The sequence below is a fragment of the Rhamphochromis sp. 'chilingali' genome (assembly GCF_963969265.1).
Source record: "Rhamphochromis sp. 'chilingali' genome assembly, chromosome: 3".
NCBI lineage: Eukaryota > Metazoa > Chordata > Actinopteri > Cichliformes > Cichlidae > Rhamphochromis > Rhamphochromis sp. 'chilingali'.
The window spans coordinates 16,884,158-16,907,930 of NC_137931.1; the positions used below are offsets into that span (position 1 = coordinate 16,884,158).

Genomic DNA, 23,773 nt, shown 5'->3' on the forward strand with positions numbered 1-23,773 from the left:
TAATAACATTTGAAACTGGTTTAAAATGATTTTCACAAAGGCCGGCCTACAACTTTTCATTTAAGCCTTGGAGGTGCTAGTTTTGAAACATGACCTTTTCATTATGCTAAACTTACCTGTGGCTTTGTGGGCTAAAGGGATAAACTACTGTATAAATAAAAATGTTTGCTTTTAAAGCTTTTTTGCACACCCACATATAAGATGGAAAGTCGGTAGAAAGAAAAAAGTGAGATCAGGAACGACAACGTCTCGCTGTCTTCTACCAGGACATGTTTATTTACAGCGGCCAATGATAGGAGTCACAAGTGTTCCACAGGTACGTACAGAGAGACATCAATAGTTCCCACCTCCTGCACAAAGCACACTCAGCGGGGACAGTCCAAGGGACACGGGGAGCATGGGGACAAAGAGGACACATACTGTACACTGAGCTCAAACACACCTGTTTTTTTAACCCCCCTTTTACAGAAAAAAGGGCTGATGGATGATGGAGGAGACAGAGAGGAAAGGAGGACGAGAGAGGGGAGGAGAGGAGGGACCAGAGGAGAAGAAGGACAGGGGTGGGGGGGTGGGGGGTTAGACTTATATTCAAATACAAAAGAACATGTACAAATCGTATAGCCCCCAGGCACTGTGCTCCCATATTTACAGTGATCGTAACAGGCAGCGGAACCACTCCATGGCAGGACCATCCTTTAGAGATATGCAGGTACAAGGGCTCGCTGTGAGAAAACAAAGCCAGCACTACGTAAGTCTGAGATAAAAACCAGTGGAGTCTGAGAGGCAGGGAACAGTGGTGGAGAGGGGGGCAGGTGGGGAGGACAGGAGGGGGGCTGGCAGACACATGGAAGGAGTGCTGCAGCCTAGGGAATTAATCACTGTCGAGAGCTACATAATCAGGTTTTAACTATCAGAGCACACCCCGGAACTCGGCGTGAGAGCTCTCGCCAACTCGCACCACGGTTTAAAAAAATGTTTTAAAAAGGAAACACTCCATGCACTTAGAGCACTCTGACATTCACACTTGGCATGTGGTCATCATCACCTTCGCATCATCACCTTCGCTTGCCACATGGTGCACCATGGAGATGGAAAGTGTACTCGCACTTTATTATAAATAGGTAACAACATTAAAAAATAAATATAATAAATGCCAGAATAGCACTTAACTCTTTAATGTAGTGTAAGGTTTGGAATCTGGAGACTCTTATTGTGGAAAATTGAAAAAAAACAAAAAAACAGTAAAAATGGGAACACATCCTCGCAAACATACAAATGGATTAACTTACAGTACGTGCAGATACATTCAGCGGACATACATGCAACCTGATTCATGTAGACGAGTGTAGTTACCCATGGATGTATGCACACATACATGCGCACACACACAGTCATGTAATGATTCATGTGATGCCATCAGACCACTCAACAGCCTCGACCTGACATCTAGTTGTACTAGGTAGTTGCACACGTCCGTTCCTGTCCAGTGTCGGTGATTAGAACCCACAACCCTATGACTACGTTTCCCAGAAACCACAGCATCACAATACAATTCAATCTTATGACACATTCTGTGGCACAAAGCAGCTAAGCTGTGATCAAAAGTTCATTTGTTGGTCTACACTGCTACAGCGACTTTGGGCCACAAAAGGGGGGGTTTAAAAAAAAAAGAAAAAAAAAAGAGAAGGCACACTAATGCCGTAATTACTGCCTCCATTGAAATGCTGTGAAATAGCCTCAGGACATGGGTTTTTCTTAAGGGAAAGCAAATGACTAGGAAAAAACAATATTACACCATCACTGAACTTTGGACCAAAACACAAGAGAAGGAAAAAAAAAGAAGAAGAAAAGAAAAAAAAAACAGCCAACAGCTTTTCATCCAAGGAGTGTTCACAAAAAAAAGAAAAGAAAAAGCCAAGCCTTTTGCATTTGGAAAAAAGGACACATCCTTTAGGGTATATTTACATAAAAGCTTTGTAAAATACTCTTTTTTTTTCATCTATGTACAACACGTGACAACATCAGAGAGAATAGTGACCAGACCAAAGAAAGAAAAACGGCATCAGAGGCCAATCTGAGGCAAGAATAATCAAAGAAACCAAAGTTTATCATTTAAAACAGACATGACGTAAATGTTGATTTATTTCTCTCGAGCATACCTTTTCTCTTTTGTTCCCATGCCTTGAGTGGTACCTTGCTGCTACTTCTGCTTTTACAGATAGCAAAGATTACTGGTCAGGGCACTCACGGGGACGCCTTTCAACACATTAACATAATTTTTTCATTACTCATTGTATACCAAAGTGTAAATTGACTTGCAGTGCGGCTAACCTCTGGCAACAATATACGACACATTACGGTGTATGCAGCTGATGAATAAAACATTCTTATGCGCACATTGTTAGAGAGTGAGACGCCTGAAGAGCGCCAACAATATTCGGCGTCAATTTAAAGGCTTTGCTAACAGTGACATCAATGCACATGTGTGGTTTTTGTACTGTATACTTCATAGACTGCAACACACTCTTCCTTCTTGTGATTTTTGGATACTGTTGAGTACTTATAAAGAGTCGCAAAAGCCCTTCTGAAATCAAACCAAACCAAATATTAGGCCTAAAGTCTTCTGGAAAAAATTAATATTGTTTCAGGTAGAAATGCTAGCGAAGCCTGCTAGCTTAAAGTACAATAACTGAGAATTTGTCTTTGTAAGCTAGGCACCTAGCTTGGCTATCACAGGCATAAAAAGGATGTTGTAGAGTAACACTCAGGCATGGAAACAGGCTTAAATCACTGTGACATCCTGCAGTGAAGGTCAGCCCATGCATTGCTCTTACAAAGACAAAAAAAAGCATTAGCATTGAGATATTTGGGGCACACCAGCGTACCAGCTTATGCCTCCGCTGGTGATTGTCTTTTTTGAGAGACATCAAAGAGGAGAGTGCTAGAAACACCTTTCAACTGCATGAAAATCCCATGTGGGGTGTAAAACAGACAAATAAACAAACAAAAAAAAAAAACCCCAGAATCTGAGAAATAATACTTAAGGCAGAAAATAATATACAATCATTGATCAACAAGAGCTTTCCACTGATGCCATGTTTGTAAGAACATGATACATTAATCACTCAGGGTGTCTAAAAGGTTGACACTTTCTTCCTTTCTATTTTCTCTCTATTATTTTTTGTATTTACACATGCCTTTCTCTGGGGCATTGCTATAAACAGATATGGTATTTTACTCCACTATTTTCCAGTGTTGTAGTTTCTCTGGGTTTTGGTCTTGTGATCCGAATGTTCTTTTGGCGGCGGGAGGACCGACCCTTTTACGCTTTGCTGTCGTCGGGCTTTGTGTGGATGCTGTTGTCACTGTGCACTTTGATTTCAATCGTATCCGGCTTGAGAACCTCTCTTCCATTTTCTTCCTTCAGCGGTAGCTTCCTGCAGAGACACAGAAATGCACAACGTGGAAGTGAAATACGCAGTTTGTGCATTTCAAAGCTTGGTCATTACAAGAACTTAAAGCATACATACCATTATTGTGAACAGACGCACAATAAATTGTACATAAAGCAGAGCTGAATTACTGCTGTAAGAGAGTTTAGGCTTAATGGTATTCTTCAAAAAATGTGTGCCTAACAGCATTGAACTCCACCTTATAGACCTTTCGGTGTGTGAATGAATTGCCTCCTTTGGGATTAATAAAGCTAAATTTAATTGAAGAGAAAAGGCAGCAGGAATATTAAATATAACAGCCTCCACGGGGCTTCACAAGGGGTTAGAGAAAGCCAAATTATTCCTATTTTGCCTGTGTTTGGTCTGGATGGTTGGAGAGCTGATCAATTTGTCAGCTTGTGTTTGTTTTCAGTGCTCTAGATGTCTGATGAGGATGGAGATGAGACATGAATAATTATAAGCAACGTGACTTAGCAGGCTTTTTACAGGACTTTCTCCATCTGTTCACCAAGGATGAATGGCATCCACTTCCGTTTTTAAAGAAATCAGTGCACACATATGGTACATAGACGCTAAAGTATTTGTTGGTTTCAGCAATCTGTGATAGTTCATCTATTCCCAACTAAGCCATACTATGTATGTTCAGGAATAGCAATGTAGATCGATCGATTTGCTTTGGTCCTGAAAGAATACTTTAAAAGAATGGCACTGATTGAAATTAATTTTATTCAGCATAATCATTCTGTTATCCTTATTTAGAACCCAAATTTTCTTTTACGTTATTATTAAAAATCCTTATTATCTTACGCTGTTTCTAACAAGTCAATTTCTTTAGGTTTCCCCTCCCTAATGGCATACTTTTTCTGACTGACATTCCTCCCAAAAAACACCACATGTAAGCCTCAACCCCATATTGCACATACAGCAGGAAATGTGGCTTTGGCTAGGCCTAAGATGAACCCTATAACACCAGAGTTACACAGGTCTACAGCCAGATCAGTGACCATCTGACAAATAGTCCCAAGTAAATAATATGTATTACCCAAACGGTTGCAAGTAACCGCAGGAGGTTGCTGGCTGATGCGCCTTGGACAAAACTGGTTGCAAAGAGTTTGCTGCACCAAAAACTTCAGTGCAATTTCTTTGGCCCCAAGTAGATTGCCACTGTCATTCGCACTTTGCATTTTAATCTCAAAGCTGTTATCAAACTTGAAAAGGTGTGACACAAACTGGAAGTGGGGAACGTTCTCCAGTAAAGCAGAAAATGTGCCGTATTGCCACATCCAACATATTTCAGAAGGGGCAACTTTTACTGTGAAAGCAAAAGCTCTCTGGTTTCACTTTCACATTCTTGCTACCACTTGCTAGTGTTTGCAACCAAGTTGTCATCTTCCTTGCAACCTGTTGGTGAACAAAATCATTGCTCATGACTCGGTAAATCCAGAAACCATTTGCCAAACGGAATACATACTCTTCTATAGCAACCTGGTGGATGCCAGCTTCTCAGTGACTAGTCTTTAGGCCGGCGTAAATGGATATGTGGCAATCACATTCACATATGTCAGCAACCACTTGCAACTAATGATGGAATACAACTTGTCATCTCCCTGCGTCTGAAACATTTGCTTTAAAGATAGGGACAAAGTCTGAGACCACTTAGTCTGCCATCTTTACATCGACACTGGTGCATTAAGACAGGGATAAACCAACAATAAGATTGAGTCAGTCAGTTTTCCACTACACAAAGGTGTTATACTCGCTTATGCAAGACTGAAGGAGACAAAGTTCATAATTTTTTTTTATTATAAATTTATAAACAAAGATACAGCGAGTTCATTTCATTAATAACCACCATTCTACCAAGACCACTGCAAATCTGCAGCTTAAAAATGAGTCGCCAGAGCTTGAAGGTGCTGCACACTCAACCTTAAAGTTGGGGAAACTGGCATTCAGCTGAGACTGAAGAAGTCACTTGGATGAGCGAGGAAACATTTCTCCCACTGAAAACCCTACGTCCAGATGAACAGGATCAACTTTTTTGGACTGCAATAACTTCAGAGCTCGCACATCTTCAATATGGTGCAAGTCTGACTCATTTTGAGACGGATAGAAAAGGAAATAGGCACGGGCTATTTGACTTACTCACAGCCCTGTTTCAGGCACGCTTGTTCATCTAATCTTCCACGAGTTTTGTTTTGAGTAATGCAGCAGAAGGACATCACAGCTTTATCTTTATGCTAATATGCATCAGTATGATGAAAATCCAACCAGCTTGTGCTTCAAGCAATATGATATATGAGAGCTTTCATCTGCATTTGGCTGATCTGGCTTTATCCAAGTGCGGTTAATACAGGCAGTGGGTCAGAATAAAGTAATGCTGCAACATAATGAGACCTAAAAAGTAGCATTTTCTAATATCTTTTGTTGTAATGACCCACATTTCTATTCTAATTTGACTTGCACAAATTCAAACATGCAAAATGACCCATAACTAGGGAGTAGCTATTAGAAAAAAGCTATATTATTCCCCCTTCTGCGCCATTACAGGTGGCTTCTTGCCATTATGTGCACTCTGTCAATCGAATTAGTATCCTTTGATGTGTTCATATGCCAGGAGGACAGACATTTCAAAGAAATATCTATCAGCAGTGTCAAATCTCCTCATCTTAGCCTCTAAAACACTAAAGCCTAACCAAAAACCACTTATTGACAAACCAACAGGGACACATTCACCGAAAAAATACGAACCACGGGGGGGCTACCCATGTAAAATCAAACAGGCGTCTGTCTTTTGTCATTTCATTTTGGGGAATAAAAACCCTGCTCTGAAATTTCAGCAAGGGATGTCTAAATGCAATTTTACTCTCAGCGGTAGCTTGCGCCTACACCAAACAACCAAAAAAAAAAAAAAAAAGAGAGAGAGAACAAAATAAAGTAAATAAACAAAAATAAAAGAAAGAATGAGAAAACAGATGACAATTACAGAAAATGCAAAGCGAACGTGGCACTGAGTTGCATCTCTTCCTGCTACACAGCCCTTTCTTTTACCCTGCGCCTCTTGGAAGTAAGACAAGTTTAATAAGGAGATCAATAAGGAACTTTGGCTTTTACATTGATTCACATTGTCAGAGTCCTCTTGCTCCTAATATGCGCTTCATTCAATGCGTATTTCTCCAGTTCTATCAAGACGTTGAGGGAAAAAAGAAGGGGGGGGGGTTAAGTCACAAACAAAGAAAGGTATTATAGACCTGTACCAGGCCAGTATTAATAACACTTGACCTTAAAGATTCTCATTTTCCGGAGTTCATGAAGCGGTTCCACTTTTTATTTTGCCGCTGCTAGTCTGTCATGACTCAGAGACATAAACAATCTGTCAAATGAAGGTTCTAAATGAAAAGCTCTATATTGTCTTTTGAGTATAAAAAAAATCATTTGGATTTTTTAGAGCTTTTTAAAAATCTTTTTTATTAGTGTTAATGGTAGATATATCCACATGATAAACATTTCCCGGATGACTCATACATTAATTCTTGGAGCAGAACTTCTCCTTTGAAAGAATACTTAATTCGAGGCTGACACGACTCTCTAAATAAACACGAACCTGCAGCTAGCAGGGGTTGACCGAAACAGCTTGTTGTTTTACTAATGCAGTTCTTATACAGCTATTGACATTTAATAAAACATTGCATATGAATCAGTCATCCCTGCTGTCATTGAAATGTATTCATTTAACTAAATAATTCAATTTTTTGCATTGTTTCTTTCTTCAAAGGTCTGAGATATCTCATCTAGTGCATCAGTGGACACTTTTATTATTCCCATTACTGGATGTTTTCACTGTGTAAACGCTGAATTTCCTCGACTAAATTGTCAATTTTAAAAGGCACTCTACATCAACACAAAATCACCCTCAAATTGCCATGCTGGACGTTTTACCAAGCTCCGGGAGAGTTCTTCAGTGAGCGAGATCATGAACGTAAAACAGTAACCCTGCATGATACTGTACCTAATAAGCCCAAATATTGCAACTGGCCAGAGGGGGGTTCCCCCTTTGGTTGATTGGTGGATGTAAAAGTTCCTGCACAGTGAAGCCAATTTCATGTCTCATTAGCTCCATGCAAACCTAGATTTGACTTATACTCAGATGGGGAGGTTTCCTCAAGTTCTGCGAAGGCTCTTGCTGTGCGACGTTTCCTGTTTCTTCAGTGAGGAGGCAAAATCAAAACAATCCCGAATCCATTTACTGAAGCAAAGTATCAGTACAGTTTGGAAGAAAAAGAAAAAAAAAAGAAGAAGAAATTATATCAAAAAAATATTGGAGAGGCAACTGTAACTGTTAAAGCGTCTGCAGTTGGCATACGGCATGCTCTTTGCCTTCTCTGCAATTTGATAAACTCCTTAACATAGTTGTACCGTTTTAGTTATTCAAATGGTCAAAAAAAGTGCAATGAAAAACATAAAACTACTAGAACTTCTAGAACTACTTGAGGTTGGCGTTAATAATTATTGATGGGGCTCTGTGTGATGAGAAAGCAATATTTCGCATGCTATATGTTGATTCAAATTATAAAAAATTGCAGTCATACATCTGCCGTAGCCCCAACTGGTTGCAGCAGATGGCTGACTCTCCCTGACCCTGGTTCTTCTGGAGGTTTCTTCCTTCTAAAAGGGAGTTTTTCCTTCCCACTGTTGCCAAGTGTTTGCTCATAAGGGCTTCTTTAATTTTTATTTATTTATTTATTTATTTATTTTTTTTTGGGGGGGGGGCTGTCTTTTGGCTGCTGCCTTCAAGAGTCACCACAGCAGATCATCTGTCTCCATCTCACTCTATCCTCAGCATCCTTCTCTTTCACACCAATCCTCTGCATGTCCTCCTTCCCTATATCCATGAAACTTCTCTGAGATCTTCCTCTTTTCCTCCTGGCTGGGAGCTTCATCTTCCCTCCTCTGCACATGTCCAAACCATCTCAGCCTTTGTCTCCAAACTGCTTAATCTGAGCTGTCCCTCTGACTCCGTTCTAATCTTGTCCATGCTGGTCACTCCCAATGAAAATGTTCAGCTCTGCTACCTACAGCGCAGCCTCCTGCCTACATTTCCAAACCATACAGCTTCAAAGTCTCTACCATCTTGTAAACCTACCCTTTTCCTTGGTTGGGTTACATTTTCCTCTATCACAACAGCACTATGACACAAATCTGTTTGGCACAAGGATCTCGAGATATCTTTGCTTGTGCAGTATTTAACATTGTGGCCACAGTTAAAAGCAAAAATTGTGTAGATAGTTTTTCTCCAAATGCTAAAAAAAAATAGAGCCATTTGGAGTCATTTTTCATCACTGTGAACATACTATCTCATGTGCATATACTGCTTGTTTGTCCAAAAATATGCACACACCATCAGAAGTTCAATTCAAAACATTGTTTGGCACACAAGGCAAACAGCAATGCTACTGGGTCTTGACAAACCTCTGATTATGCTGCGAGAGCCAGCAGCTGTGTGAAGATATGTGTGAAGATATGCGTGATATCAGAGTGCGTATGCAGATACGTATTTGTAATCTGTAAGCTTCTAAGTGACACCAAAGCGCAGCAGGGGCGACTTGTTCTTTCCTCTGCAGACATTAATTAAGCACATTGCCATCTATGGCAGGCCATGAAGGCAGGCTACAATCTTTGCTTTTTCACTGTGATAAATTAGGTGGCTTGCAGTCTTAGCTGCGGTATGTGCCTGGAGAGTTTGTTTACACCCTTATCAAAATCTATACACGTATATATATTTTTTTCCAGCAAACATTTTTTTTTTGTTTTAGAGTTGGCATCCGGGATCTTACTGTGAATTTAGAAGTGGAAGTCTTTGTCAAAGGCACTTTGACGGAGCTGCTGATGGACAATTTGGCTGTTTACATGTGGATCAGACGCCTTGTTCCCTGACCTGATGTAGAAATGAGCTTGTTTACACGACTGTGGAGTAAGAATGTAGGGAAACGAAGACCAGACAGATATATGTCCTTTTTCTCATTTTTACACGGTCAGGTATGCTCCAGCCAAAGCCTTTTAGCTTCTCGAGACAAGCAGATTTCTGTTTGCTCTGGAGTTAAGAGTACTGTGAGCTCACACTTAATTAAATGTCATCCACCTCAGTCTGCTGCTCCAGAATTTGAAATTTATGTGCTCTCTACATGTCAATAGCACAGACTGTCTTGTCTTTCAAAAAAAATTGGAGAATCAAGAGGCTCCGAATCCCTGTAATGATGTTTAATTTTATTGAAACAGGAAAACAAAGGGAGAAAAATGAATGTGCTTGCGCTGAACAATACATTATGGAAAAACATGGTGAAGAGCTAATTAGACTAGGACTCCTGGTATATTCTTGAATGACAGCAAATGTAGTAACAATAATTCTTCTTTGATTAATTCACTTTACCTTTAACTTCACTTTCTCTAATGCAGTATCCTTCAGCTAAACAAAGTTAAATTTACATATGCAAAATATAGTTATACTTTCATTTGTTCCTCTTGTTTTGCTATATTAGATATTATTAATGACTTAAGGTGTCACCAAAGTCATAGCTTTAGAACTCAGAAGCTATTTCTGGTGATTTTTCAGTGAATTTGCCTTTTTTATTTTGATAATTTTGTCGTGCCCTTAAGATTTTAGGCTTTGTATGGTCGATGCTAAGCACTGTGGAACCATTAACATGTCTGACAAATTTCTAGGCTAACATGGTACCTCTGAGCTGACGCTAGGTAAGCTAGTCCCCTGATGCTGACTTTTTTTTTTTTTGCATCTCTTTGCATTTACAGATTTCAAAGTGTCTTTCAACTGGTTATTTCGTTTAGGTCCTTTAGCCCCCCACTTTTTGTTTAATTCAAACAAAAATAATCAGCTTTTTTTTTCTTTTCTTAAGAGTACGTGTGCACATGCACAGTATGTGGGGTTCGAGGTTGCTTTTGTTGTCTTTGCTTGGACTGCCAGTGTCCAGCTGGAAAAATTTAAGATAGCGTCAAACCAAGTTTTTCATTGCATTGCTTATCACATTATACGTATGGGAGGGGACGAACTAGCATAGCATTACAACAGTCCCAGTAATTGCTAACTTTAGGTTTTTATCTACCTGCTTCAATTATAGGACACTAGTAGGAACGAAGTGTGTTCAGACTTCATTTGGGATTCGTGTGACGTCAACAGGGGCAAATAAAACACTCTGACCTTCTTTTTACGCCATTGGTTTAGTACTCCATGTTGTTAGTGGACAGGAAGTCATCATGAACAACACGGCTGACTGGCATCTCAAACAGATTTTTCTTTAGTGACTGACACTTCTGTAGAAATTCTTTCTTGCTCCATCCCCAGGCTGCCATGGCCTTAACTGTAATCTTCCATTCTGTTTTATATTTCCTGCCGTGAGTCATCAGGTATATATAAACACTTTCAAAAGTCTATCGACTCCAAGCCAGATCTATCACTGAGCCTCTACTCAAACTTCTTAAGCCTGAATAAACAACAGACTTCACCAGACGCCCCTCCTGCGCCACCTCAACGGTTAAAATGTCACTGTGACATATCATCAGCTTTACTCAACACTGACTTTTTGTCTCTGGGTAAAAGATTATCAGCAGCTGTTGTTTTGTATTAAACGTCAATACCAAACTGTTCTTCTGGGTTTCTTGCCAGCAGGTTACTGGAGAGCCCGACAGGGGCACAAATCTATTTCTGGTTCACTGACTGACAGGATGGGACTGGAGCTGGCTGCACAACTATGACAAGCAATGAATATTAGGAAGGGAAAAAAAACTTCCAGAAAGAAAAAAAAAATGAACACAGAATCCAAATTAAATGCAGGTAGAAAGAATATGAATCAATTTAAGTTTCCCTGCATAAACATGTATTTACTTTTTCTGTCTTTTGCCTGAATAGTGACTTTTTAAGGTCGTAAGGGGTTAAACAGTATAGCTGGAGTCACATTTGACTTGATGCTACAGACTAGAGGTCCATTAGGTGTACCAATTCTCTTCTATCTCTATATGGGTCCCATTGATATCTCAGCACACTGTTAAGAACTTAAGACTGAAACTGGAAGTGAGGACTTTTGAAGTCAACAGTACTACTTGAGTCTTTCAACTTTCCCTGAAGCAGCTATGCAGCCCAGTGTGTGCCGCAGATTCATAACAGAAAGACACCCACACACTCTCTGTCGTGCGTTTGTCCACTAGCCTAGCTCCAACTTCAAAATAACCCTGCACTGCTGGGTGCGTGGTCGCTCTGCTAACCTTCAGCACCACATTGAGGTTGGAAAACTGTCTCTATAACCCCGAATATCAAAAAAAAAAAATCTGCTGTGTCAGAAGTGAACTGACGATACCCTCCAGATTTTCTTCTTGGTTCCAAACCAGCCCACACACTCCTCAGCTCACATCCTCAGAACAGACACCCAGCACACACTCTGATCTGTGCCACTCATCACCTTCCTAATTTGAAGTTCACCCCATGCTATTTATCACCGTAGATGCTCTCCATTGATGTTATTATTGACACTGTTGCTCACGCTTCGCTAGTCTTTACAACTTATTACCCCTCAGCACCTTCAGACTTGCACTATTGACATCTTGGAAACTCAGTTGGAGTTGTATTATTTCAAGTGTTATCTTATTAGTCTCCAGCTCAGTGGCATGACTCATTGTAAAGCAGACCACGGCATTTACTCCATTCTCGCTACACTAGTTCAAAGAAGTTATGACCATCTTCACTGCCAGTTATGAAACCAATCTCTCTGCAGAGACACGGACTGCAACAGGACAACAATCAAAAGTGCTCAAACAACCAGAAAGTTTCTAACAAGTACTGTAGAATCTCTGAGGTACTGTCAGATGGACTCAAGTACCTCCTTCATCAACACAACCGTCATTCAAAATGTGTTCTTTTGGCATAATTTTAAGCTTGCTGTTGATTAGCCCTGTCAGTTTTAAATAAAGTTAATAACAATGTGCTGATCATAGATTGGTCCATGTTTAGAATTAGTAGCTTGGTTTATATGACAATTTCAACCACTTGCCTTTTAGCGATTCTGACTTCTCTGCTTGCTTCTACTAGATTTTTATGAACTGCAGCATTTCATATACATGTTAGTGTTGATCCATGTGTGGGGGTGTCATTTCCTGTGAAATCCGAAAATGTTGCCGGTAATTTGGAGCTATTTGTGATAACAAGAAGTCCTCCAACTAAGTTTGTTTGTGCCAACTTTTTGAAAAGACCCATGTTAATGTCCCTGGCACCACACGGGGAGTGATTTCATTTCAAAATACCTCCAGTGTTTTGGAGTTCGAGCCTCATTTTTAAGCCTCGCTTTCCATTGCTGTTTGATGTCACCATAAAAATCTACAAGTACTTTTTGGTTTTTTCACATTCACACGATGGCTGCAGGTCTCGTACTGAAAAACTGAAATAGATGTAAAAATAAAAGGTTGCAGAAACATCTGTGGGGTAGTTTTACACAGGAGGACTAATTCAGATGCTAAAACTCAACAATTAAAAGGGAATGCCCTGAATCCAAGTCACATTTAACTGCATGTGTCTGAAGAGAAAACCACGAGATTCTGTGGTGACTGGGCATAATAATTCTATTTAATACAATACGTTACACTATTACTATAAACACTATGGTTTAAGCCCTGAGCTTGATTAACACTCATACAAGCATGTAATTACATTTACAGCAATATAACCTTTAGATTTATATGACCACTGATGCCAAAAAAATAGGAAATTTAGGATTCATCTTTTACTCAAAATTGAAATCTCAATTTTGTTGGTTTTAAAGACTCCTCTGTAGGTGGATTTACTTAAAAGAGGAGTGTTTTTAAGTTTAATCGAGTCATTTGTGTTATTTTAATGAAAAAGCCATCGAGTTAACCTGAAAAGCAAGATAGTATTTTATTCATTGCAATAATGCAAATGATGTGAATGAAGTGACCTGAAATATTTCTTAGCAGTTAATTAACACAGTTGCATGAAACCACTGACATTGACTTTTCTGAAGTAAATGAAAAAACAGGCACAAAGAATTTTTGATTGTTCTTTCTATCGTGTTGGAGTTTTCTCTCGTCATTTGCTCTACCTCATGAAAGTGAGATACTACACTGCTGAAGTATGGCTTTGACAACGTAAATCCAGTGTTGCTATTGCTGCAGTAATCACCTGATTGCCCAACTGACTCTATTTTAACAATCAGTCACTATGTACCTGTATATCGTCACCTGGACCTATACTACCTTTAGGACTATTTTGTATCATCCTGCTGTACTGTATGTGACTGTGACACTAGTCACATGCACACATCAGACAGAGTGTAAAGTCTTGTGTGAGTTGCTGCTCTGTAGATTCCGTGTGCTGTCTGGGCAGGCAGGCAGTCAGCCCTCCAGTGTCGCGAGATTAGTGACTCAGCAGAACTCAAACCCCTCCCTCCTCCACCTCCTCCTCACATGTGCCCCCTCTCTCCATCTCAGACACTGCTGGCACACTGACAGGCACGGCTGTGGCCAGTGACTAAGACTCTGTTTGTGCTATCTCACAGACACCGCGATGTAGTTAGCACCCTGCATAAAACAGTGGGACTACATTTTTTTTAAAATCAGTTGTACCATGAATTTCACGGGGGTGGGCTTCTAAATTGCATGCTGTCTGATGAGGGGGAAACAAAACAAAGAAAATGGTTTTCAGAGATGCTTGTGGCAACACTCATGGACTATTAGCATGCATATAGCAAGAAATAAAGGCGGGTACACACACACACACACACGCACACACAAGACTGAAAACAAAGCGTGACAGCACAAAATGTACACGGTTGTACATGCATGTAACGAATGCACGCTCACATAACGCATGCAAATGGATACTTAAAAGGTGAACTTGCTTCACATCATGTAAAAGGCACTGATGTAAGTGAATAAGACGTAATCAAAGACATACTGTGGTTGAAAGGGTGGCTGGGCGGCTGTTGTAGGTGTACCTACAGTAAATGGTAAAAAGAAATCTCCTTTTCTCATTCAGACTAAATATATATATGTATACATAAGAGGAATGAACATGGCATGAACAGCTAATGTTATTGCTCAGCGAGTCACTCGGGGATGAGATCCTTGAAAAAAACTGTTTTTTTTTCTCCTTTTTTGCAGGCCTTATTGTTCATTTCTGAGAAATGCGAAGGCTGTTTTTTGTTCTCTGTTAGATGTTTTCATACCAATTTCTCAAAATCTTTGTATTGACTTGTATTCACCCATTCAGGGCTTTCAATTTATTACTGCGCAAAAATTATACAGCGAGAAGAAGAAGAAGCATAACCCTCAGCCATAAAGATACACCCACAGCAGATGTTCCCTCTTCAGGCATGAGCTGGCAAAATTGATACTGTCACTACACAAAATCAAACGCTTGGACTGAAGCAGTCAAAGGTTTCAAAAAAGAACAATGCAAAGAAAACCAAAGGGGATACTCACAGATAGGCGGCCTTCCCCTCCTCGATTTCTTTGCCCTTGCCGCTGGTGGCTGTTTTTTTGCTGCACAGGGTGCGCGTGATGCACATGAGCAGGCCGCAGTGACGCAGGAAGAAGCAGCTGACGTCCACCAGCACGAGGAGCAGCAGCAGCGCTCCCAGGCCGAGGCCCACCACCGCCCCCAGCCCCAGACCGCTGAACAGGGATTCTGCTAAGGCAGTGAAACACACAGGCAGACACACACACACACACACACACACACACACACACACACACACACACACACACACACACACACACACACACACACACACACACACACAGCAAGGATAAAACCACTGTTAGCAATTTGGTTCGCTGACTTGTTCTCTAAGACACGTTCAGAGTTTAGGGTCAGATTGGGTGTGGGATCAGTGGAGCTGGAAGGGATTCATTCTCTCACTCCTGTGTCTTCAGGCTGGACGCCCGCAGAGTCGAGGCTGGAGGTCAGCTTCCTCCCCGGGAAACTATAAAGCTGTACCAAACTTTTACTCCAAGGTCAATGAATTCCTCCAGAGCCAGTTGGATGGTTTCCAACACACAGATAAGTCCTAATCCACAATTCCTCAATGCGCACAATCCTCGGAGGAGGGTGGAATTATCTCGATTATTAGCGTAAATCCACCAAATCTCCTCCAAAACAAATCAGTTCTTGCCTTATAAAGTTTCTTCTGTATATATATAGTTCATTGAATGAAAGTTTGAAAGATTTTAAATAATTGAACAAAATGAGATTTATAGTGCTCCAAAATAGGTGGAAATGTAACAAATGTGGCTTCATCTTCACTTAGAATACAGTAAACGCTTCGTAAAACTGAGCATTTAATTGGCAGAGAGGGCAAAAACAAAACAGTTCTTCTCGGCCATATTTGCCCTCGGGCCTTGCATCTACCTCCTGTATCATGTGCTAAATGTGAACATCACACAGGTGCAGAGGTTGGCGTACACGTTCAGCTCTGCACTGAAGCCCGAGTACGCGTTAAGCATTGACACACTGATGCTCTGGCCACTTCGTCCACTGTTTTATACCTCGCAGCACTAAACAGAATCACGTCGGGAATTAAATTAAGTAAATGCTCTCTCTCAGAGCGGTCAACACACTGCTCTTAAAAACACGCAGAGATCTCGGCTCAGTTGGGTACAAGCAGCGAGGCCTGCTTCCATTTGAAAGTAATACAAAAATGAAGGTAGTGCAGAAAAGAGACGCTCCCAGTGGGTGTCTCTGAATGGAGCTGTGGCCTTAAGTGATCCTGGGGTTGAGAAATGGAGCATCCACTGCAGGATCAACGCTGACAGCTGGAGGTCGGACCTTGCCAGAAGTAATCAGTGATGGAAGAGTGAGAGTGAATGACCTTTTCTACTTAGGTACGCTCTCATCTGCGTGTTCAGTAGCCTGTAAGTAAAAAAAGGGAGATCAGACAATAATGGGAAGGTGTAAGCACTCAGAGGCAGCTGAGTGGTGTAGTCTGGCACCTCCAATTTAAAAATAAAAAAATAAGTGAGCAAGGGGAAAATGCTGCAGGAGGCTTTGTTCGACTTCCTGCATCCTGACAAACCAAAGAAAATGCAAGCTGAACGCAGGAGGTGTAAGCCGCCTTCTACCTATATGTTATATGTTTGATAGAAAGATGAATTTACACACATGAACCATTTGGTTTTTCAAGGGGAAAAAAAGGAGATGGTTTTATATCTCATTCTGGATGTTATCCAATTGAATCTGCGCTAAACTGTGTGGGGAACTATACACTGTTTGAAAGCACAAAGCCTCAGGCTAATCAGTGTAAACAATTTCAAGGTCCAGATAGCGCTCCTACAACAGTTTATCTTTGATAACAAGAATTTTAAAAAAAAAAGGTCAAAACCTGTGAGGCAGAAAGCAGTTTGAGTTTTAATCTCTTAAAAATACCAGATCATTTTCTCTCAACAATACAACTTAATAGCACGTTACACTTCATTCTCCAGAGTATTTACCTGCTTGCTAATTGATGAAGTACCAACCCTCCAACCTGCTACGACATTTGTTCGCTGCAACATGCTAAGGCTTGACTGAACAGTGACAGATAAGTATACCTAATGATTCGGTAGCTTGTTGAACCACCTTTAGCAGCATTAACTAGAAGTAATTGTTTTCTGTATGATTTGATGAGTCTCTCATGTGGTTGTGGAGGAATTTTCGTCCACTCTTCTTTACAAAGTTGCTTCACTGCAGCAAAAGTCCAAATGATATGCTGATATGTTGTGTTTGGTCTGTCCAAAGGATGCTGCTTGAGAGGTCTTGTGGTTTGCAAACCTCCACCATGCTATGTTCTTTTTACAGAGAACCTTTGTCACAGCAAATCTTCCATATGAGCCAAACTTGTTCAGTTTTTTCTAATTGTGCTGTCACAAACATTAACATTCAACATGCTAACTGAGACCTGTAGACTTTGAAATGCACCCTTGGGCTAGTTGCAGTTTTTCTGAGCATCGTATGGTCTGACCTTGGGGTGAACTCCGTGGAAGATCATGGTGGTGTGTTAACACAAACCTAAATGCTCCAGACCAGCAAACCTCAGCAAGGTGATCACACTAGCTGATAATCAGTTAATCAAGTGGATTTAATTAGCAGTAATTGTCTGCTGCTGCACTCTTACAGTTTGAGTTTTAATCTCTTAAAAATACCAGATCATTTTCTCTCAACAATACAACTTAATAGCACGTTACACTTCATTCTCCAGAGTATTTACCTGCTTGCTAATTGATGAAGTACCAACCCTCCAACCTGCTACGACATTTGTTCGCTGCAACATGCTAAGGCTTGACTGAACAGTGACAGATAAGTATACCTAATGATTCGGTAGCTTGTTGAACCACCTTTAGCAGCATTAACTAGAAGCAATGGAAGCAGTGAAGGTAGAAAGAGTCATGTGAAAACATTATTTGTCACATGAGTTTAACACCTGTGACAAAGTGTTGAAAGAATATGGACGGTTTTTAACTCTCAGCGGAGCTTCAGCGCTTGTTTGCTTTTAGCAATAAAGACGCGTTTGGAACAGGAAATGGATAAGTGCTAATGGGCTGACAAGAAGGTGGAGAAGTCTATGTGCCTTTTAGAAGCTGAACTTCATGTGTAACATCCGTGAAGTGGTCCTTCAAGAGTATGATCTCCAAATGTATAAAGGAAACAATTTGGAAAGAGGCATGTATTTAGGCATGGTCTGTTTTCGACACACTGTGGTTTACATATTTGAGGATGCAGGAATCCTTATACTAGTGTCTTTTTGCACCATCCAAAAAAAAAAACAGTGATACAGTCCCCTTCTCGCTGAAAATGCCTTTCGTTTAAAGCCAAGAGCGAGCACTTCAACCTCAACTACTGTTTCAAATCCAGTGCGGTGGAGTATGGAGCCAAACAAACAACAAAAAAATGTGTGAATTCCCAAATACTCCTGCACCGCACAGTGTCACGACCCAAATGACTCTTATGTCAGTGACTTTGTTCTTGACTTAGAGCTGAGACGGCAGACAGCGGATCCTGGCAGCGAGTCAAAGCACAGCGAGGCACAGACAAAGAACCTTGTGGCAAAAGGAACTCTAATTAAAACTTTGCATTTTCGTGGAATCAGAGGGATTTGGGATTTGAAACTTGTCGACTGAATCAATATTTTCGCTGCGCCGAGGGCTACAGTTTTATATCTCACCTTTTGAAAGTCTGTCTAGGTTCCACTGGCTTCTAAAGTCACAGATTGAGAAATGGTAAACAACACCTCTACAGCTCCCAGGAAGCATCCACATATTCCAGAAAAGTCAGAAAATATCAGTTCATTCTTTAAGCCATACTTAACTGTTTGTCATCATCACACAGCTGTAGCTTCAGGCTTTCAAAGCAGTCACTCTGTCACTGCCACAGTCTGCTCTGTGTCTTTAAGCTTTAGGTGCTCTCCCTTGACGATGGGCCATAGACATTATACAGTGTCTATGTCATAAAACTCAAGGCACTTCTGAGTAAGGATGGGTACCGGTATCCACATAAACGGTAGTAACCAGACTGAAAAGCAGTGCACATTTCGTTGCTTTATTTCGGTGCCTTTTTTCCTTCTAGCCAATCATTTTACCTTTCCAAAGATAGAAGGCGGGCCCAGGTACGTACGTTCTTTAAGAGCAGAGGTACAGATTAAAAATGCCCAAGGTGAAGCGGTCAAAAGTCTGGCTGTATTTCACAGCAAAAGATGCAAACTCAGCAGCCTGCAACAAGTGCTTTAAGGTGATACTGTGCAAAAGAGGTAACACCTCGAATCTGATGAAACACCTGGCGACACATAGCGTTTTTTTAAAAGCTGAGAAATGCACCGTATTTGATAGCTTGCTACGAGCCCTCACACCGTGTGCATCTACTGCGGGTGTGGTGCCTGTTCTCGGACCCGGAGTCAGCAACATCCCCCAAGAACCCGAAGAGTAGAGTCCTGGCCCCTAGGCCTGCCAGTGTAGCAGAAATGCGGATGGATGATGTTGGCAGCAGCAGCAGCTTCTCTGGGTCAGTAGCTTAATGTTGTTTGTGTGTAATTTACATTGAGTAGGCTACCCACGTTATTAAATTAATGCACGTAAGGTGAACTAGCAAACACCATCGTAGTTACATGCGGCTGTCTTCTTGTTTGATAGAGTGATACCATATATGCCCTATAGCTGCAGAAAAGTCTAACATTGTTATCTTTTTACAAAAAAAAACAGTTAAACACGAGAGGTTTTTGGACAAAGTTTTCGTTTTCCACTGTTTAAGGACCGATCCAACCAAAGGAAGTATGTTGTATCGACACAAAAGGCTAACTTGGTTATCATTTTGCAGAAAAAAACAGACTGCTAAAAATAAAAACATAAGAGGTTTTTGGACAAAGTTTGTGTTCTCCATTCTTTAAGCACCGGTTTGGCACCGTTATCGGATAAAACCTAAAAGATACCCATCCCTACCTCTGAGCTACATGACCTTAACACCGGATCCATTTATTAACACTTTTATTCTGCCTTTTGTTAACAAATGGCTAAAAATGTCATTATGAGAGTTTTTCCTGTGTTGTACATTTACAGTAATCCCTAAGGTGTCATATTTGATACATAGAGTTTTGTGATTTTTTTTAAATGTTTAAAAAAAATGGCAGATGTAGCAAATATGACACAAATAAAACCCCCCCCCCCCCCCCCCCCCCCCCCCCAAGACTTCGAAGTGTCCCGATAAAGTTTTTTTTTAATTGTCTTTTTTTTTTCTTTTGAAGGGATGCCAGCAAAAAGTCTTGAGCCTGAAAGACAGAAATCCATAAATATCAGGCTTCCATCCGATAAGGAGTATTACACTAAAGTGCTTAGCAGCAGCTTGACAGTTTGAGGTTGGATTGATATGTTACATGCTTGTTTACTTGTAGCTGTTTTTCCAGCCATTTTATTCGATTTATTCCCAGGTTCTGAAGTGATTTAGGAAAAGAACAGTGTGAGCTGTGCTGAAACACACACACACAATAGGGCTGTTTCTGGATAAAGGTATACCTCAGAATACTTTTATCAAAACTGAGATATCAGCTGTTCTTGTCAGCATTAAGAGTCCTCAGTGTCTGCTGTAGTTGACACCTCTATGGTGGTCCTAACGTGCAAAACAAATCCAGATGAAATACTTACAACAACAAAAAATGATAAAGTACAATAAAATTAAAAAAACAAAACTACCCGACATGCATTAGAACTGTTCTTAATTTGCACACAAAATAAATGCATGTTTCAGGAATTAACGGTAACTTTGTTGAGTCAGTGACTGTTACTGTTTTAGCGAAACCAAATCATAATATATTTAATATAATATAATACATTTAATTTATTATTAATGGATTAATATTTTAAAATAACATATTTTAAAACGTGAACAACTTATTTAGGACGATAGCCACAGAGCAATGTCTTCATATAAAAAAAACCCAAAACATGTCAGTTAGACAATTGAATGATGGTGAAAGCATGCCTAAAAAAAAAAAGCTTACATTAAAGTCAATACAAAAGAAGGAGAAACAGAGCAGAAGAAAAAGACGTCACCACACTGATATCAACAAGCACCTGATCTGTTAGCTCAGGAAGGCGATCAGCCCAATTACTGGAAGAACCTCCATGAGCGGGATTTTTGCCAAGAAATGGTGATGAAAGCGATAAGATCAGGAAAGCATTAAAGGGTATCAGTTTCATATCATATCATTCATATGTGTTATTCAATAAATGTTGCCAGTGCATTAGTCAATTTACAGATTCAAATGTTGTTTCCTAAGAAAGGCATTGTATTTAATGTGATTTTAATAGGCTCATCTTTGAGTTGAAATATGTGCGTTTGTATTTTCTAGTACAGCGCGTACTGCCAGTGCATCATCACTGCTTTGTACGTATGGTCTGAGGTCATTTAAATTAGTTTGCAAACAATGACCAAATTCAGTATGACAACACTGACGAATTTGGGACTTGATTATGTGACACCATCAGTCATGGATTGGCCTCCACAGAGCCCAGACCTCAACATTATTGAAGCTGTTGTAAAGGCTCACCTTTTAGAACATTCACTTCACCAGATGCACCTTGTTTCTTTTCCTCACCTTTGATTGGGTGTGGTGCTTGGCCTTAATTGCACTCACCTATCACTCGTTATATAAGGACTGCACTCACCTACCCCTCACTCTTTCTTCACTCCGCCCTGGCAGCTGAGGTGAGTTTCTCTTTGAGTTTCCTGAGTTCATGTATCATTTTGAGTTACTTAAATCATACTTTGTCCTTTTTAGAGAGAGCAGTCCATGTGTGTCTTTCTTTCCTTTACCCGTTATACAATAAAACGACAAAACCTGCAAATGATTGATGACTGCTTATTCTCATTCTAATCGGATGAGCCCATGATGATGACTACTGAAACCCTGAACCTTCCTTCCTCCAAAACAGAAGCAGTGTGGGATCATGCTGACAGAGAACAGAACAAAAGGCAGAAACATCCAGAGAGTTCAGACTGTGAAGAATAAAGGTGGTCACACCAAGTATTGACTTTCAAGCTCATTAGAATTGTACAAACGTTTTTCCCCTATATACATTTCTATGTATGTGTGCATAAATTTGAATACATCGCTGCACGTAAATCCCAAAACGAATCAGGAAAAAAAGATGTCTCAAGACTTGCACGGTACTCTACTCTTAGAGCTACGTTCAAAGGTTCAAACTGTTGTTAAAGGAATCCGACTGGCATTTATATAATCTCATTCCTGCTCTTCAAAGTGCTTAAGATTACAGTTTACCCAAAGCCATATGGTTATATAGCCGTTTATTCAATATACTTAAAGTGCTTTATCTATTTCAGATCCATAGTCACTTCCAATTTAGTGTCACCAGTTAACCCAAAGCTACTTTCGGCTGCTCCTTTTTTCACAAGGTGTCACCACAGCGGGTACCCCACATATTTGATTTGGCAGGTTTTTTTTGGGGTTTTTTTTTTTGTTTTTTTAACATCACAAGCTCTTCCTTGACACAACCCCAAAGGGATTTGGACATGCCTATTTATTTTTGTGTGTGTATCTAAACTCATCTTTCAATGCAAGCTTTTACAATTACAACTACACTTTCAGGTTAGGGACTCCGCTGTGGCTCTGTAAAAGTCTATCAATTTTTATTACAGAAAATTTTCAGCCTTCACCTTTACTATATGAAACGGGTCAGATCTCTGCGTAAGAAATTTTTAAATTGCTTTATTTAAATATAACAAATGTGTGTCCACAAGGCACATCAGGAGAGCTGCTAGAATGCCTTCCAATAATATGCCGGGAAGAGAGAAACATGCACATTACTGCTTACATGTGATCAACTACTATTTCCTGTTTTATTTGTTGGTGATGCCCAGTTTTTACTAATGTGCAACAAACGCTCATCTGGTCACCTAGAGTTGCCATAGTTGATTTATAATATCAGAGTAAAGAGAAGTAATGAGGTCATTTCTGTTGGAGGGTCTTTCAGGAAATAGAGGGCAGTGCTGCCTTCCCCTTGCACTGAGTGATCACCTGCACTCAAACTGATGCAACGGCAGCAGTGAAAACCATCCTCTGTAATAACCCACAGGTCAGAGTGATAAACTGCCTGCGGGGCTTTGAGGGCAGAAGTTGCACTATGGATGCAAATACCCTTTGCTGGCTAAGAAAGGGAATTTTCATTGGATTTAAAGCTATTATTTATTCAAAGGCATGCTTCATTATCAAATGAAACAAAAAAAAAAACTGCCATGCTTTACGTCTGAGTCACGTACCAAGTTATCTACTTGGATAACAAAAAAGGTTTGCTTCTGATCTTCTTTGAACTTTCTACAGTGCCAATAAAAAGGCAGTGATGTGACTTTTCACTAGTAGAAATGCTTATCATCTGTGATGCTGGCATCTCTTCTGGCACATGTTTCCCACAATTTAGACATCAAGAAAAGGTATCTGAAAGCTATCGTTTGCACTTGCCTTTTTGTATTTGGATATCCGGTCATTAAGTCTGACGTCACTAGCCGTGTCTGGGCCTAAACTCCGCTGCAGGTCCATATATCAAACGATCACTATGGCATTACTGAGAGTTGAAAAACTGTCTAGTCTTTCATCTTTAATAAAATGATCAGCGTTCTGCTCTACCAGGTGTAACAATTGAGTTTAACATCCAGGCATCCATGAAAATGGAATTTATGACATTTAACGGAGTTAGAAGTTAGCCAGAAGTTAGCTCGCTAGCTTCTATCTAAATACAATATAGCATGTCCTGACTGCGGGGTTTTGGAA

General features: G+C 40.3%; 1 protein-coding gene across 3 annotated transcripts in view; it reads right to left on the bottom strand.

Annotated features, from left to right (window-relative positions):
- Positions 1 to 257: 257 nt before the first annotated feature.
- The window catches only part of ncam2 (neural cell adhesion molecule 2), a 462,302-nt gene continuing 438,786 nt past the window's right edge, over positions 258 to 23,773 (bottom strand). For all 3 annotated transcript variants that reach the window (XM_080878982.1, XM_080878984.1, XM_080878983.1), the window contains exons 16-17: positions 14,949 to 15,156; positions 258 to 3,437 (exon numbers count right to left, since the gene is read on the bottom strand). In XM_080878982.1, the coding sequence (XP_080735108.1) occupies positions 3,323 to 3,437; positions 14,949 to 15,156 (323 nt within the window). In that variant the 3' untranslated portion in view covers positions 258 to 3,322. The remainder of the gene's footprint in view (positions 3,438 to 14,948; positions 15,157 to 23,773) is intronic.